Below are 17841 nucleotides of genomic sequence, written 5' to 3' on the forward strand. Positions count from 1 at the left end.
GAATCCAGACACCCTGATTGTTACCTTTGATGTTTTGCGAGGTGTAGGTAGTGTCCTGTTCTTCCCCTCTTTTGTATCATCAGGAAACTTCTCCTACAAATAAAAAAAAGTTTTACCATCAAAAAGACAAATATGAAAACACAACTAGAGCAACAAAATTGTTAGTTTGCATTGCTTCATTTACCTTCGACCCTCTTCTAGAGACCATGGACAATCTGAACTTTCTGTCCTTTCTCTGTAAAAAAAAAGAAAAAGAAAAAAAAAAGGCCACCAAACACCACCAAATCAAAAAACACCCGGCAACTCACACCAAAACAATCCAAACTGACAATGATAAATATCCATACAGGTAAGAGGAAAATATTTTTTGCAGTGACTTATGAATAAGACCGTACCTTGCCGTGACCCCCAGAGCCATCCTGATCCTCGCCACTTCCTCCATCAGAGTCCGACTTTTTCTAAGAAACAGATTTGCTTTTTTAGTTTCTTCTCTTTGATTACGAACAAATAACGATGACTCGAAAAACAGCTCATCTCTTACTTTCAGTGATTCTCGGCGTAGTCTTAACGTTCCAGACTTGTAGAGAAAAACAGGATTAGAGGCTGAAATGTCTTTGACAGAACATTTGCATTGAGCAGGAGGCTGAGAGTTTGAGGTTGTGTGCAAACATGTTAAGAGATAATGTGATGAAAGAATTGTTGAATTTTTGAATATGTTTTCTTACGGGTTTGAAGTTGGGGCTAAGCTCAGGGCTGTCGTCAGGCCAGTCCTCAACACACTTTTCCTGTTTCGAGAAATTCACAAAGAAAACATTCATATCAGAAAATTTTCCTGTAAAGACTTTAGGATAAAATAAAATAACATCATGCCCTAATAGCAGCAGGGTGTAAGGCAACGTTCAGACTGCAGATAAATCACATTTGTCTCTCAAATGAGATCTTTAAGACAGGCTGTCAACACTGTTATTTCAAAGTGATCAGAAAGTTTGAAAGTGATCTTTTTTTCTTCTTTTTTCCAGTGGAAATATATATTGACTCCTGTTTGTAATATTCAGTCAAGATTTTCCTCCAATGCTACGATCATGCCAAACTTTCCTGTTGCATAACCCATACGTCAAAATCAAACTGCCATTGAATTAAATAATTACACTGATGCTTCCTTTAGGATGACTCATTTCCATTTTTGAAACTCTTTGACTTGAGGCAACGTCAGGCCAGTGAGGCATACACAACCTCTTATTATCTAACAGGCACACTGCCATCACATTCAAACACCCGATGAGATAAAGCATTTTGGATTTCAATGACCAACACTGCCTTTCTTGCACCACTATCCTCAAGCTAGACTTCACATCTGTAGCCATTGTGATACTAAAATATTTACCATCCAACATGTTCATATTTTTGGGTGTAATTAACACTATCAGAACTTTACACTTAAAATGTCTTTTTACTGATGTGACTTTTCTCCTGATAAACTTAACATTTGTAATACTTTTAATTTATACATTAAGTAATGAATACTGAAAATCACTTTCACCTCTACAGTATTTTTATTGTAATTTTTGTTTATTTATGTTTAATATTTGCACCAAACCTAAAGCTCATTTCTTGTGAGTAAAAACCCACCCACCGACAATCCTTTTCTGATTCTGACTTAAAACTCACCTGTCCAATAAGCAGGATGTCCTCAAAGACAGTATAGTTCTCAGGCTCCACTGGTTTACTTTCCTGTAAAAAAAAAAACAAACAAAGAAATGTTTGAAACATGCCCAAAGACAGATAATGTTTCATTATGAAACTGCCATCACACAACCTTTTACATGTTCCTCATTGGATATTTGGACCAATAAACTATGACACCTTGTTGCCCAAGCTAATTGGGGCCAGTTTAAATGGCAGGCATACCGGAGTTTTGGGTTTGGTGGGAATGACTGGTTTTGGGAGTGGTCTGGGGGCTGGTTTAGGAGAGATTTTTGGTACAGGTGGTTCAGGGTCAATCTAAACAAAGTCCAAAAGAGGGAAAGAAGGTCATTATCAGCACAGCAGTTACAATATCAGAAAAAGTTAACAAGTGTTCATTGCATACAGGGTTTGCTGGTGGGGGTGGTCTCTCTGGTTTTGGTGGCTTTTCCGGCCTGAGCGGCTTGTCTGGCCTTGGTGGTCTAGTTCGAGGAAGTGGCTTTGGCGGACGTTTGAAGGTCTGCACCTACAAGTTTGATTATAAAACAAGGCATAAAGTATATGCTATATAAATCAGATTCATCAGCTAGATGCATCCTCAAGCACAGGACCACCAACAACACACAAATGTCAAACGGCACTTACATGTGTCATCTTAGCTGAATGGCTGGGTAACATGGACAGATTCCTGGCTCGAGTAAAAGGAGTTGGCTCAAGAATATGTTTGGTTTCCTGAGGAGTCGTCAAGAAAATATCACTGGGCTTGTCGGGCAACTTGGGTGGGATGGCTGGATGAGATTCTGATGGCGTTGCCTTGAAGAGATCTGGCGACGATAGCGTGTCCACCTTCACTTCTGGTGGGCTGTTGAGTAAAGGTGTAGAGTATGTGGCCTTAGATGCAGTATTGTTAGGGGTTATCCCAAATATATCCATGCCGTTAGACTTTGAGGGAAGTGGTTGGAAGATGTCAGGAGTCTCTGGTGAAACGTCATGGAAGGGGTTGTATTGTCTTGAGGGCGTATTGCCAAATGGGTCATCCAAACTGGAAACATCTTGGAATAAATTTCTTGCAAGTGGGCTTGGGAATGGGTCAAAGGTGGATGAGGAAGAAAATTCATCCAGATTTTGCTTTGAAAAAGATGTACCAAAAGGGTCCTCTTTAAAGGGATCATTTTTGTTTTCCTTGTGGAGGAGTTCCTCATTTTTTGTCGGAAGAGCTTGAAACAAATCCTTGGTCGTGGCATTGTCCACTGAGTTCGCCATCATTGGCTTTGGAGACTTGAACGGATCGTCCTTACTTAGAGGAGATACAAATGGGTCTACAAAACCACTTGGAGATTCATCGAGTTGGTTCGCCTGCCTAGCAGCACGGAATAAATCCTCTCCTTTAGCAGCCCGGAAAGGATTTACCCCTTCATCTTTAAACAGGTCAGGGGTTTTGGAGAGGTTCTGTGTTTGAGCCGGGTTTGGCTTAAATAAGTCTGGTGAGTTCAGGGTGATGTCCACAAAGTGGCCACTGGCAGAAGCATCCTGGGCCAATGACGGTGTCTGGAGGCCGCCTTGCATTGGGTTGGGGGTAAGGGTCTGGAATAGGTCCTTTGGAGGTTCAGAAAGTTCTGCTCCATTCTCCCTCAATTCAGGCTCAAGATCCAGAGGTGAATTCTGAAATTCAGGTGGAGGGGCAAAGATGGTATCAAGGTTTATTTCTCTTGAAGTTTTCCTCTCTACGTCCTCCATTATATGATCCTTGCTGCCAGACTCCTGATAACAGAATACAAGGTCATTTGGGGCATGCTAAGTAGTGCACAAAGTAATGTTGTGATCTGGTATTAAAGAAGTCCTAAAGAAATCCTTGTACCAAATAACATGAATAAAAGGGGTTAATTCTGGCCAAACCCCCATTGACTCCATTCTGATAAACAAAGAAAAGGAAACGAGACACAAGAGGTGTTAGATTTCACTTGGACTTGAGACAAAGAGCTCAAAATGCAGGTTAAGCGAGCTTCTAAAAACATACCTGGGGATTTAAATGGAGCAGTTCCTGCCCTCCATTCTGAAATAATTAGACAGTGACACAACAGAAATGTTGAATGACTGCAGGGTGGAGCCATGAGCAAAATACTGAATTAACTTTTTCAGTCACAACTTAGTCTCAAGGTAAAGTCCCGAGGCAAGGCACGCAAATTATGAGTCAAGTAAATGTTATGCAATTTTTAATAACACGGCAATAATGTTTTATTTACAAAAATCATTAATGCTTTTTTTTTACATTTGTATTTTTTTTTTTTTAAGTTTGTTAAAACAAGTGCTTTGTTGGGTCCAAATTACCATGTCATTGAAAGTTACTTCTAAGTGCCAAGTCTTTGCACTGAAGTCCCAAATCAAGTCCTAAGTTAAGGCAGATAAGTCCTGAGTCAAGTCCCAAGTCATAACTAAGTCTAAAATCTATAAATCAAGTCAAGTCAAGGCAGGAAAGTCCCGAGTCAAGTCCCAAATCCTGAAATTTCAGTTTCAAGCCCTAAACAAGTAATAAAGGGCTCTTCACCAAATGTAATGTAATTTTAATAAGATAGTAATAACATATTTAATCTTTAAAAAATCATGAATGCTTTTTTAAATTTGTTTATTTTTAGTTTGTTGAATTGAGTTACCAAATAAGTAAAAAGGCTAAATTCTACGTAAAGTTACGAGTCATTGGTGTTAAGTCCATGTTGAGTTTAGAGTCATTTTTGTTCTTGTTGAGTCTAAAGTCATCAAATTTGTGACTTCACTCAGACTTGAGTCTGAGTCTTGTGACTCGAGTATTCACTTGGTATTTCTTTGAAAATAAGGGCAGGTACAAACCAAAGCATAGATAACAAAGACTCTCAGATAGTATCTTCTAAAAAGTTAAAAGCTGATGAGGCAGATAATTCTGCTTTTGGTGCCTCGTTTGTTAATTTCAGCACGAGAACACTCAAATGAAGTCACTCCACTCGTTCACCTGCTCACTGGCATATTGACAGACTTATTAATAGAAAGTCAGACAATCTGCTTAAACACAAACACGCCTACCTACAAATCACAACAACAGTTTGTCAGATTGCATTTCAAAGGGACAAAACCAGAAAAAGGGTGTGTTCTGAAAACGAGACTGCCAGTTTCAGCCATGGCGTCATGAATTCTCACGTTCAAAAATGATCAATTTAATGCAGCAAATCTCTTAAACCTTGGGTGTGATTTCTCTCAGGTTTACCGTAAAGTCATGGGGTACGCTGTTGAACCTTACCCGTTCTTGGTGTAGCTGGTGGTCGTCTGCAGCAGCTGAGAGACCAACGAGGAACTCACCATCCTGACGACCACACAAATGTAACTCAAGATGAACAACAAAATATATTTAGAAATGGAAGCGTGGGAAGTCACACATCATGCTTTTCATGAATTCTGATTTGTTGTGATAAGAAAGTCATGTGTCACCTGTGAGAAATGTAAACAACAGCACTCCTCAGTAACACGATACTGTGGGGATTTCTACACTTGCTGTAAGGGGTGGAGGAGGAGGGGTTGCTTCTGGGGCTTTACCCCAAAAATAAATTAAAAAAAAAAAAGCCCCAAATCAATGCTTATACCTAAAGACGTCTCAATATACAGAGTTCCCACACATTTTCATGATCAAAATTTCAAAACTTTTAATGACTTTTCAAGAATACATATTAAAAATGCTTTTTCTTGCCGCACATGCTGTGCTTTGATTTTATTATTAGTATTTAATTCAGTGTATTAAAGATGACATTTACTTGTTTTTTTTTTTCCGGGGGGGTCCTTTATTTGCTGTTAGAGTGGCCCAGCACAGTACGAAAAAAAAACCAGGATAAATAGTGCTGTTTATGCAAAAGTCCTACCCCAAATATGTTATGCAACTTAAATATAGTAACATGAGATAAGTTTATGCCCCTTTATAGGTGCGAGGAATAAAAAAAGTCATCCTCAACATCTGTTGTACTATGAGAGTTGATGAAAATTAGGATGTAGGCTCCATAACGACTATCATGTTTATTCCAAACGATGTACAGTTTTTAGGCACCGCATTATCTCAAATTACTTGAAAAAAAGTGAGTATATCATATGTAAATAGGAAAAAAAATGGGCTGAACCCCCAATATTTACAACATCTTGCTGCGCCCCTGCTTAGTGTTGGGTCTCCAAAAATGAAGTTGATCTACCTTTGTTTAAGCAAAGGAATTCTATAAATACAAAATAAGTCTTTCTTTTTATAAAGGGGATCCAGCCTGCATGTTTCTGTACATGCAGAGCTGAAAGCCGCCGTTATCAGCGGTTTCTAACCTGTTTGTTTTGAGAGTCATTTGCAGACGATCCACTGGACTCAGAGGGTGATGAAACAAGTGTCTGAGGGGGAAAGAAATAAAGAAATTAATACAATTATCGTGAGGAAGCTAATTTCTATATATGTTGCTATTTTGAAATATTAATCCTTGGTACTTGGGCTGAGTGGGTTTGTTTGAGCTGTACAAACAGAGTGGATGTAAATGACTGTTTGTAATTTTGTGGTGTGATAGTGTGTGCTCCCACTCACCTGGTATTGATTATGGAAAGGGCTACGGGAAACTTTCCTCATCATATTTTGCAGCGCTGCAAAACTCTTAAGAAATGAAACACAATATCATTAACTGCCCGCTTTATTTTTTGGGGAGAGAAAAAAATCTGTATTGTACCCAAGTGAAAAGAGTATCAAAATATACAGGTTTCGATCTACGAAACTGAAGCTGCTTTTACTGCTTTTGACAGTGCTATTAAGGTTCAATGGAGCTATAATTTAAGTGTGCAGGTACGTTTCTATTGTATTAAAATTAGTTATGATATATTAAATTGCAGATGGATGACGTTGTTTAAGGCTGCAGTAAAACACCTTTATAATATTGTATCTGAGTGTTCCCATCTTCATCACTATTTTGAGATATTGGTCGTATTCCATTTTTGGAGACTTTACTGCAGAGAGCATGTGTTGTATTTTTCAAAATAAAACTTATGTTTAAATTACTCAAAATACATGAAGATGAGGGGGGCAGTTCAAGCCAAAATGCCACAATTCATATTTCCTTCTTACCTGTAGTGCTATTTATAAATTCATATTGTTTTGGTGAGTTGCAGAGTGTCAGAGATATCGGCCGTAGTGAATTCTGTCCTCTTTCCAATTGAATTGAACTAGATTTTGCTCAGCTTGTGGTGCTCAATGCACCAAAAAATAAATTAATTAATGAAAAACTCAACAGCAGTGTGACTCTCGAGAAATCATGACCTGGAAACTCAAGATCAGACCTCGTTGTGAGCAGTTTCACGCAGGAACTGTTTTCCTTCTGCTGAACTGCACCCACCAACTGTATCACTGCGCAGAGGCATTTAATCATGGATGTGACAGCGTGAGACGTAAACATTAACGTCGTCCTCCTCAGCTGAGCCAGCTCAGTGGTGCTACATGAGACAGCAGTGGATGTAGTTTTTCTTCCTTCTGTGCACTGATACTGTCTGTGGGTTTAGTTTGGAAAACAGAAAATAGTTCCTACATGCAACTGCTCACAACAAGGTCTGCATCTATGGCCACTAACTCAAACACTTGGCAACTCACACTAAAACAAGGAGGTTCTTTGGCCTTATAATGCTGTGGAGTTGTATATTTTTTTTAAATTGATTTTTAGAATGAAAGTGTTCAATGTATGGTGTGTATGGGCCTAAATGTTTAGGTGTACAGTTTTCATATATGATTTTATATATTTTTTCTACTTTTTATTATGTAAATTTCACACAAAGATTTACTTAATTATTTGTAAATTCTGCATTTAATTAATTTAGTTAAGTTGTTAACTGTGAGCACTCAGAGGAATAAAAGGCGTTTTTTTTTTTTTTAACATGAGGATGTTAGCTGTCCCTTTAAAGGCAGACTTGAAATCAGAAGTTCTTCAGATTGAAAACTATTTTTACTTTTCGATTAAATACATTTTTGAAATTATTTGATTATATCTGTAATGGAGTACGTTTACATTTAGTACTTGCTGCAGTCGCATGCGAAAGCACAGTCAAGTCAATAGATGAAGTTAAACCTCAGTGTTACAAGAGCAGATTCTTTCTCATACAATAACAGCCATCAGTCACAGACATGACTGCAAAACACATTCACAACCGCTGACATCATGACGCTCTGGGTTTGGTGACTTTTACAAAATAATGCAAAATACATGCCAGCTTCAGATGCCAGCATTAACTAAACTGTCGCAAAGGTCCTGAACTGATCAGATCGTTCGCTTGTTTAAGGATAAAATGTCAAATATGAAACACATGGAGGAGGAGGGTGACATTTAGACACTGGTCGCATTGTTTACTGGAGTCAAACGTTCACAACACAAACAAACAACCAACATTAAAGCTTGACTTCCACCACAAACCCAAATTTAAGAGTACTCACAGGTCGTCTTTCCCCTAATGCAGCTTCTGGTGCCGCTGCACTCGCTCCATGATCATCCGCCTCCACTTCATTCTCCTAACAATTACATCAACACATTAAAATAAATAAATAAATAAATAAAAAACGAGCACACATTTTTAAACATATTTTCAAATTATTATTCTTCAAAAATATTTTTAAAAATTAAGTTGCATCAATCGCACGCCTCATTCGATATTTAATTTGAACTCATGACATACCGTAGCTGTATCTCCTCTCATGATCCGCAAAGTTGGTTAAAAGTTTGATAATAATCTAAAACTAAAAAAAAAATAAATTATCTTCTCACGGATGATATTTTTGAATGAAAGATATTATTCTGCTTCAAAACGAGTCCGTGGGATTGACAGCACTCACGCTGGTAATTATCTCCCAGTTTGACGCACCTGTGCTGTCAAGCCGATCACGCGGAAGATCGAAACATCCGGAAATCCACATTTCAAAATAAAAGGCTTAACCTGCGCGAGTCTCGGTATCTCTGAGAAATTGTTGCGATTCATATCGACCAAATTAGACATTCAGCTATATATTCTTTAAGTTAATTTGAATATCTGAGTAATCATTGATAACCAAACATCTGCTTATGCACTTTTTATTAAAGTTTTAACATTTGTGAGATTTTGGTATTGGGATGACATACGTTGCAATTTATTATATTTATTATTAAACTTCAATATACATACCCAGGGGAAAAAAAACTTTGTCAACATCTGTTTTATTCCCAGAAAATAAAGTTTTCAGTCAGTTCTCATTCTAATCTCTGCAATTGTCTTTATTATTCTAGCAAGCTACCAAAGGATTCATTTGTTTTTGCAATATTTCGGATTTCTTTGCTATTAATTTATGAGAATCAATGCTTGACATTTTTATATTGATGTAGTACTATCATTTTCCATCTATGCAGTATCGATTTTTTTCTCCCACCCAAATTATCCACAAGCAAATCACTGCAAACATCCAGCATATATTTGCAATTTAAGACAGTTTATCTTGTACAAAATAAGTTTTACAAAAATAAATCAGCTTTTACTTGTTTAATTGGTACCTACATTTTTGCATTATTTTGAAGACAAAAATCACATCACTTCCGCTTGACGGGAGTTGGTACCTTTCCATCTCAATGCAAACCGACCGGTTGTCACCCAGCTGAACCTGCAGGACTGTTGTACTTAAGCTCAGTGGTGACAGCTGAGGAAACGGCACAGTGTTTTAACACCAACACCTATTTCAGAAATACGAGATACAAATAACATAAAAGCAAACACAGGCAGGACTAACATTTAAATCTTTATTCCAATTTTTCAAAATGCTCTACATGTTGAGGAAAAATCTACCAAGCATTACAATTAACTAATGCTCAAACAAATCAAGATTTTTTTCCCTTAAAGTCTAAACTATACAGGAATATATAATAAAAAATAAAACTAAAATAAAAATTCCATCAATATCCATATAATTGGGCAATGCAAACATAACTTTTATGTTATATTTATGCAAATATATAAATACTTTTGTGTTTGTATTATAGCTAAATATGGCTGGAACAAGGTAGAAAAGATTTGATCCCAAAATGTGGTTGGTCAGGTTGAGGCGTGGCCTTGGGCAGATTAGCGTTTAAATAGAGTTTTGTTTTTTTTTTAACTAAGCTGTGGTTTGAGTGGCAGGTATGCAGGCAAACCTTGAGTCCACACTGTTGGTATAAAGGATATTGTCATGTGTATACGGACAGCAGCTGGACACTCAGGGAGAGAAACTGTGCTGATTTTTAAAGAAACCTTGAAATACTGTCTGCATAGACACCTGCATTAATACTCCGGGTTTCTAACCTCACACACACATCATCTAATACACAGACACATATCAGTGAGTCACGTGAGTTACATTCAAATTGTCTTAAATGTGGCAATCTTGAAGATTTTAGTGCTGGTTGATTTGGAGACACCTGTAGTTACTGGTGGTAAAAGCAAATGTGGTTTAATAAATAATTATAATAGGTTTATGTGTATAGCACTTATGTAAACAAAGTTACAAAGTGTTTCACAAAGTGCATTAGACATAAAAGTAAAGAAATATACATTTGTAATAAATAAAACGCTTAAGACCACAGGACATTGAGATCTGGGTCAGTGAAATAAATTATAGTTTTAATATGGAAGTAAGGCATTTTTTTCTGTGATTTTATGCTGCATGGGGCATGACTCTGCAGGGCAGTGACAGGAGCTGGTTACCTCATTAAGTCTGAGGCGTGCAGCCTGTCGCCTGCAGCTCTTCATCTGACAGCTCACTGTGGCTGCTGCTGACTGTTCACTTACTTCCTGCAATATTTCAAACTGATCCACTGTAAAAAAAAAAAAAAAAAAAAAACAGAAAATGCTATTATTTCATAGTCATTTCATGTTTTACCACTTCAATGTTTCTAATGTGAAGCTACAACAGAAGGAAATGTTCAGTTCACAAAACTGCAAATATATAAATAATGCAATACTTTCATCACTGGACCATAGGCTCAATTGACAATGACAGATAGTGACTCAACATTTATTTAAATTAAAATGTTTAAGATTATTAAAAAAAAATTCCACAGCACCTTAGTGCAGAGACAGTGTTGTAACATTATTTATCCAGCAGATGGCATAAGCTATTTAAGAAGTCTTAACTCATGAGAAACTGCTTTTATTTTTTGATCTTGTCTGGTAGTTACTTTTAAATATAATCTATTTACCAAAGTGGTTACCAGCATGTTATCAAAGCTCAAACTCAAGTCACAGTTCTTCAAGTAAGTGCAAAAGTAAATGAGGTCTATCTAATGGAAATATTGTATTGATAATAACTGTAGCAGACTGACAATGTGTGCATTATTTTTTCTAATAAAAAGATAATCTCATAACACAGGTGTCTTGTATTAACCTGAGCTGCAGTGATGACTCAGGGAGTAAAATCAGCCACAGTCAAATGTTACTAAACGCATAAAATAAACTTTGCACAATTAAAATGCAGCTAAAATCATCAATGTGCATTTAGTGTTTGAATAAATGATTGATTTGCGGATGATGTACCTGTCACTGTGGAGCTGTGTCCATGTCCAGAGTCTCTGTGATTGGTCAGGGTCAGGGGGCGTCACCAGGATGTGACCCTGGAGGACAATTACTCTGGAGCAAGTTAGATGTTCAGCAGAATTTTCCACAGTTAAAAGTGAACGGGCATCATAGTGCCGAAAACCCAGAATTAACTCTTATATTTCCTCACTTAATCAAAATCCTGCTTCGTACAGGCCTCAGGTGTGGCTCGGGCAGCGGATGACCCACAATTCAGCACCTGCAAGAAGAACCAGAAACAGCAACAGGGACCTCTGGCACATATGACGCTTGTTCTCACAACACGCTTCCAAGAAGTCACGTGATTGTCAAGAAATGAAAGAAAAATCATGTTGCAACCACCCGTGAATTTAGGGAAATTCTGTCTGCAGCCAACAGGACATGGTATGACTTGCACAAACAGTCTTTCGCACAGCATTTCTATTTTGGGTTATTACCTCTGCCTCTCTGACCACCTTCCAAAGACAATGACAGATAAAGCACATATTTTACAGTTCAAGGCAGATACTGCACTATGCATTTAGACAAACGCTGCATCTACAAACACTTTTTTTAGTCATCTTGAACTACTTGAGATGAGGGAAAATGCTAATATAAATTTTATATTCATATATATATAGTGCGTGTGTGTTTCCAAATAAATACAAGAAAAGGTTCTTTTTCTCATGCCTATACATAAACTTTTTGTCACACCTGTGTAAAAATGGATTAAGTAAAGACAAATTGAAGGATAATTAAGTCAATATTTGATTGCCACATGCAACAGTACATACAGTATCGTAAGTCAAAAACATAAATCGAAAGTACAGCAGGAATTTCCCTTAGGGCGATGCCCTGACAAGGTTTGCAAAAAAGAAACAAACACTTCATATGAAAAAAAGACGCACTAGTCAGATGCCAGCAGATCATCCCGGGTGTCCTGGTGACACACACCGCTTCTCATCTTGTGAACAGGTGAGTGTCAAACTAAACCAAAATGTATTACTTTCGTAAATAGCAAAAACAGTTAAGCTACATAATACAGTGAATAGTTTTAAAACCTGTGTTTTCATGCATCTTTATGAATAATTGATACATGGATGGAGGTCTGATACAAATTCTTGAGTTCTGACGCTTCTAATTCAGAATATTTTGCTAAATTTTTCACTATTTTTAAAAATGACCACAATAGATATGCATTATTTTTCAAGATAACTGTTATAAATAGTGTATGAATTCCTGAGCTATGACCAAAAACAGATTTTGTGAGGTCACATTAATTTTGTTCCCTTGACCAGTGACCACCAAAATCATATCTGTGGTGGTTTGTGCCAACTTTGAGGAAATTCCCTCCCCCGTGTTCTTGGTATATCATGCTTCTACATTAAACATTGTTTGAAATTATGTTTTGTTAAAATAAATTAATAAAAATTCTAATTTTTTTTTCTTTTTTGACCATATTCGACAGTTCTCCCTAAAAATGGCTAAATCTGACGCGGATATTAAAGATGAAGAACTATTTAAAACACTCATAGCTTCACTCAGTGCTAACAGATTCATGACTCCCAAAAACAACGAAAAAATTCTTCTCAAGAAGCTGCGGGGACTGGTTACAAACATCAAATGGAGTCCGGCGGATGCAGCAGAATTGTTAAATGCTCTTCTGAAGCGATTTGAGTTCACAACAAAGGACAGATCGCATCTCGTTTCATGGATGCTGAACACACTGCACTGTATAGAGATTAACTGCATCACTCCTACTTGGAGATGCCAAACAGGAAAGACACTTATCGAGCTGGTCCAAGACAAAACTGTAACAGATGAAGACCTCAAGACACGTATAGCCAGTGACACAGAAAAGCAACTGGATGAAATTCTTGAAGAAATCCGTCAAAAAAAGTTAAACCAAATTGAAGAAAAACTGTTACGTGATGTGAGAGACATTGTTTCATCAGTTGATAAAGATCTTACTTCAGGCAATAATGGATCACGGCGGAGTCACCTGCAACAAGTCTTGCTGAAACTATGTCGGGCAGCTGCCGAAACTCACTTCAGACCACGACTGACACAGATGGTGAGCTGGTGCATTATGGCTCTTTCCAAATCAGGACGGCTAATACAGGTTGGCACTGGAGAGGGGAAGTCATGTATTGTGGCAATGTTTGCCGCTTTCCGAGCTATGGAAGGACAGAAGGTAGACATTATGTCCAGCTCATCAGTTCTTGCAGAAAGAGATCTGAAAGAATGGCAAGAATTTTATGAAGATTTGAACATCAGTGTCAGCTGCAACACCAACAAACAAGAAACAGACTTAAAAAAGTGCTATGAGTCACAGGTTGTCTACGGTACGGTGGAACAGTTTGCTGGGGACTGGCTTCGGCACCACTTTCACAGAGAAGACGTTCTTGGGCAAAGAAAATTTGAATGTGCAATTGTGGATGAAGTGGATTCCTTGATGCTAGACAAGGGTCTTCATGTGGTCTATATAAGTACCTCTATGCCTGCTCTGCAACACCTCAATCCACTCTTGGCATTCATATGGGCCACTGCTAATCAGTACAGCGAGACTGACACAGAGTGCACACAGAGTGTACAAAGAGCTGTCGAAGCAAAAATAAAAGATGCCCTGTGTTATACACCATGTGAGCTGAGCCAAGACAAATGTCGTGTCTATGTCCCAGGCTTTCTTAAAAATCTGGTTGAATCTAAATTAAAGGTTTGGATTGAAAATGCATTCTACGCACAAACGATGACAATGGGCCATGAATACATCATTGAGGAACACGGAGTAGTGCCTGTCGACTATAGCTGCACAGGTGTTGTTGAAAACCACATGAAATGGACAGATGGACTACAGCAGTTTCTTGAAATGAAACACATGAAGTCCAAGCTGAGTGACATGACAGCCATCACAAACTATATGTCCAGCGTTGGCTTACTTCAAAAGTATGGCGATCAGATCTTTGGAATCTCTGGGACTCTTGGCCAACAAGCTGAAACTGAGACTTTGCAGAAAATCTACGAAGGAATAAAGACCTGTCAGATACCTTCATTCAAACGCAGAAAGCTTTTTGAGGTAGAAGGTGTGATTGTAGATGATGAAAAAGACTGGATTGAGAAAATCTGCAAAGTTGTTACTGCACAAACTAACCCTACTCTTTACAGGGATGAAAGGGCTGTGTTGCTCATCTGTGAGACCATCAATCGAGCTAAGATTCTTTATCGTGCTCTTGGAGATAAAGTTACAAAGAAAAATCTTTACATAAATAACAACATGGACAATACTGCAATTTTTGCCAAGAAGGTTGAGGCAGGAGAGGTCATTATAGCTACAAATCTTGCAGGCCGCGGGACAGACCTTCAGGTTTCTGATCAGGTTAAGAAAGCTGGAGGTCTGTTCGTTGTGCAGACCTTCCTGCCAAAGAATGCTCGTGTGGAGGCCCAGGCATTTGGCCGCACAGCGAGACAAGGATCTCCTGGGTCTGCTCAACTCATTGTCTGCGCCAACCATCTGTCAAAATCATTCAAATTGCTGGCTTTAATTGGCAAACTTCGAGCTTTTCTAGAAAATATGGTAAATGACATGCTAGTGTATCAACATCTTTTTGTGGTGCAATTTAGATCTTACCAAAAAAGCCACAGCGATGAAGTATTTGAATCTTTGGCTTCGACAGCATTGCATATTTTGACAAAAACCTCTGATTCAGAAATGAAGACAATTAAAGATGCCAGAAATGACAATGTGAAAAAAGCACTAGCTAGCTACGAAGAGAGTGACATCCCTAAAATAAAGAAGAAGGAAGAACTCTTCAGTCAGTATCTGGACACACTAGATGAAGTCTACAAAAGCAGTAACAACAGGCCAGCAGATTCGGATTTGTCTGCCCTGAATGAATTCTGGGGTATGTGGCTACTCACAAACTTCAATGAGAATGATTCTATTATGGTCTTAAAAGACAAACTAAGAGAAGACCTAAAAACAGCCAGGGAAAAACTCAAACAGAGGGAATCACCCTCATCAAACCTGCACCACTACACTGCATTTGGCAATGATCTGCACCAAAAGGGACAAATTGCAGAGAGTATCAATATGTACACAAAGGCCATACAGGAGGACCACTGTTGGGCGGCAATTGCATATTACAACCGAGCTTTTGCAACTTTATCTCAACATGAGCATCATGATTCAGTGTGCATCATTCAAGCTCAGGAAGATTTGCAAAATGCACTCAAGTCTGTTGAGCTCTACGTTGAACAAACTGAGGCAATTTGCAGGTACACCACAGAAGTCAATGACCTCCACAGCGATTCAATCAGCAGATTTGACATCCACATGACAGCCAAATACCAAATGCTGTTTATGTTCAAGGCAAACATAAATGAGGCCATAAAAACAGTTGACAGGGCAATAGATTTAGGTAGGAATGTAAAAGTGAGTAAGTATCAACTCTTCCTCCTGGTTCCACTGGTGTATTTTGTGCCCCTCATTTCGACCCAATCACTGTCTCAAATCTGGTCCAGAGACCCTCTGAAGGTGCTCAAACTCATCAGTAATCCCTCCTTTGACATTTTCAATGAACTTGAGTGTCTTAAATCTCTGGGCCTGACTCATGTCTATACCTTAGACACACAGTTCTCTCTGGGTGGATTTTTAGCAAAGAAACTCGGGATCAGACGCTGAGCTCTTGATGAGACAGCAGGCGTTTGACACTTGGGCAAAACAATCAAGCAAGCAACAGAGCAGGCAATGGTGTTGTCAGGAAATTTTGTTAGGCACAGATTTTCAGGAATTAAGAAACGCAGCCCTGTTCAGGTTTGCTGCATGGCTGGTTATTAGTTAATCTCTCTTATTATTCAAAGTTATTTCATCACTGTATGTTTTGGGGAAAGTCCTAACCCTAACCATGTAATCATAATTTAACCAGTCAGAGGTAGAAAAAGTTTCAGTTGTTTCTACTTTTTTATGTTTTTGATGTTTCCACTGTTACAGTACATGTAGTATGGTTTATATTTCTAATAAATTGTCAGGTTGAAAAATGCTAATTCATCTTAAGTAATAACAGTTAACACAACACTAATCAAAAGGATCGTGATGTATTTTACTGTACTTTTTACAAACACAAATATATAAAGATATCATGTAATTATAATTTTCAGATATATTTTGTTGTTTTTAAAAGATGCATTTACTTCATCGTATATTCATTCATTCAAATAACAAAGTAATATATTTCTCATAAACTGTCAGGTCAATTGAAAACTGTTAATTCATCTTTAGTAATAACAGTTAACACAACACGAATCAAATGGATCTTAATGTATTTTACTGTACTTTTTACACACAAATACATACAGATATTGTGTTATTCTCATTTTCAGATATATTTTTGTTGTTTTTAAAATATGCATTTACTTCATCATATATTCATTCATTCAAATAACAAAGTAATATTGTGACACTAATACTACACTGATATTGTACTTATAATTTCAGTTTTTGGAACATACCTGAAAACACTGAAAAGTTTTGTTCACAGTTATTTCTTATTGACACTTTTAGGGTAATTGAAGTAATTAGGTTTTTTATTCACTTAAGACTCAGCCTGTATTTTTGAAGAACTAAACAAAATCATTTTTTGTGATGTTATACTTTTGATTCTGTATAATAAAAATCAAGCTTTCATCACAGAAATGGATGGACTATTCATTTGAATTACATACTACTAAACTATATTAACAAATGTAGTAATAATAACAAAAACACTAATCCAATTTGGAAAAAAAAACTGTCATATAAGTAGAGCATTTATTACTTTCAGTCTCTGAGGAGGTAGTGAAAGACTCTTCAGGTAAACAACATTTCTGCATGAAGGTTACTGAAGATAATCATTTCATTTCTGCCTCTGTGTGCTATAATGTGGTATTGCAGTTTCATTACACTGGGACTGAAATCATGTAGGCTTGTTGCTGACATTTGTTTGGCAATTACACAGCATCATTTTGTGAGATTCATAACTAATTTAACGCAAATGAAATAACTTGCTAAAAGTATTAAATGTGGTGAAATATATACAGTGTAAAGACTTATTTTTTAAATAAAAATAAACACATTTCAGTGCTTTAATGTGAACTTACAGAAATAATGTGTGGCAAAATGAAAGTTTATGGATTAAACAGCAATGCTGGGCAAATACACGCACCTGATATGTACCTAATAGTATAGAAATAGTATTAGCCTACTGTAATATTTTCACTTTTCTCAGTGAAGAGTATAAATATCTTAGGCTATTTCAGTCCCCCCTAAAACAAATAACTCCTTGCAAACTGTAGTCAACCCCCTGCAACCACAGCAGCATTTATCTTTACGGTTTTTGTATTTATTTTATCGTTAGTCTCTGTTGTGGTGTTTAAAAAAAAAGGACGAAGCTAGCTTAATTAGCAACCAGGTGTGTAGCTAAAGTCCCGCATCCGTTTAAAAAGCGAATCCCGCCCTGTTAAGATGCCGCGTGAACCCAACTGTTTCACGAAGTACCTCCACACAGTGTACACCGAAAGTATATCGTTCAAACATTACAAAATTATAAAGAA

The 17841-nt window shown here is 37.4% G+C and overlaps 2 protein-coding genes across 9 annotated transcripts in view; one reads left to right on the forward strand and one right to left on the reverse strand.

The window, feature by feature from the left end:
- The window catches only part of LOC121961838 (uncharacterized), a 29451-nt gene that overhangs the window by 11492 nt on the left and 118 nt on the right, over window positions 1–17841 (reverse strand). The window contains exons 1-20 of one of the 8 annotated variants that reach the window (XM_088073276.1): window positions 13225–13357; window positions 11426–11494; window positions 11236–11328; window positions 10408–10517; window positions 9229–9401; window positions 8141–8215; window positions 6257–6322; window positions 6007–6069; window positions 4952–5014; window positions 3701–3736; window positions 3542–3595; window positions 2329–3444; window positions 2090–2209; window positions 1909–2001; window positions 1669–1731; window positions 726–785; window positions 542–577; window positions 396–458; window positions 185–235; window positions 25–93 (exon numbers count right to left, since the gene is read on the reverse strand). In XM_088073276.1, coding sequence (XP_087929402.1) covers window positions 25–93; window positions 185–235; window positions 396–458; window positions 542–577; window positions 726–785; window positions 1669–1731; window positions 1909–2001; window positions 2090–2209; window positions 2329–3444; window positions 3542–3595; window positions 3701–3736; window positions 4952–5014; window positions 6007–6069; window positions 6257–6301 — 1932 coding nt within the window. In that variant the 5' untranslated portion in view covers window positions 6302–6322; window positions 8141–8215; window positions 9229–9401; ... (2 more) ...; window positions 11426–11494; window positions 13225–13357. Of the gene's footprint in view, window positions 1–24; window positions 94–184; window positions 236–395; window positions 459–541; window positions 578–725; window positions 786–1668; window positions 1732–1908; window positions 2002–2089; window positions 2210–2328; window positions 3445–3541; window positions 3596–3700; window positions 3737–4951; window positions 5015–6006; window positions 6070–6256; window positions 6323–8140; window positions 8216–8379; window positions 8584–9228; window positions 9402–10407; window positions 10518–11235; window positions 11495–13224; window positions 13358–17841 lie in introns of those variants that run through there. The other 7 variants (XM_088073277.1, XM_088073275.1, XM_088073274.1 and 4 more) reach the window with 7 other exon arrangements.
- Window positions 12164–17828, forward strand: LOC121961841 (uncharacterized). The gene is made up of 2 exons (XM_042511887.2): window positions 12164–12228; window positions 12722–17828. The coding sequence occupies exons 1-2, from the start codon at window positions 12169–12171 to the stop codon at window positions 15932–15934; spliced, it is 3273 nt and encodes a 1090-aa protein (XP_042367821.2). The 5' UTR covers window positions 12164–12168; the 3' UTR covers window positions 15935–17828.

Source organism: Plectropomus leopardus, chromosome 23, assembly GCF_026936395.1.
Source record: "Plectropomus leopardus strain MGB_pleo_1.0 chromosome 23, ASM2693639v1, whole genome shotgun sequence".
In the NCBI taxonomy this organism is placed as follows: domain Eukaryota; kingdom Metazoa; phylum Chordata; class Actinopteri; order Perciformes; family Serranidae; genus Plectropomus; species Plectropomus leopardus.

Coding starts and splice junctions, on each gene's coding strand:
- LOC121961841 (XM_042511887.2), top strand. CDS start 12,169: ATGCCAGCAGATCATCCCGGGTGTCCTGGTGACACACACCGCTTCTCA. Junction 12,229..12,721: donor GCTTCTCATCTTGTGAACAG/GTGAGTGTCAAA, acceptor CATATTCGACAG/TTCTCCCTAAAAATGGCTAA.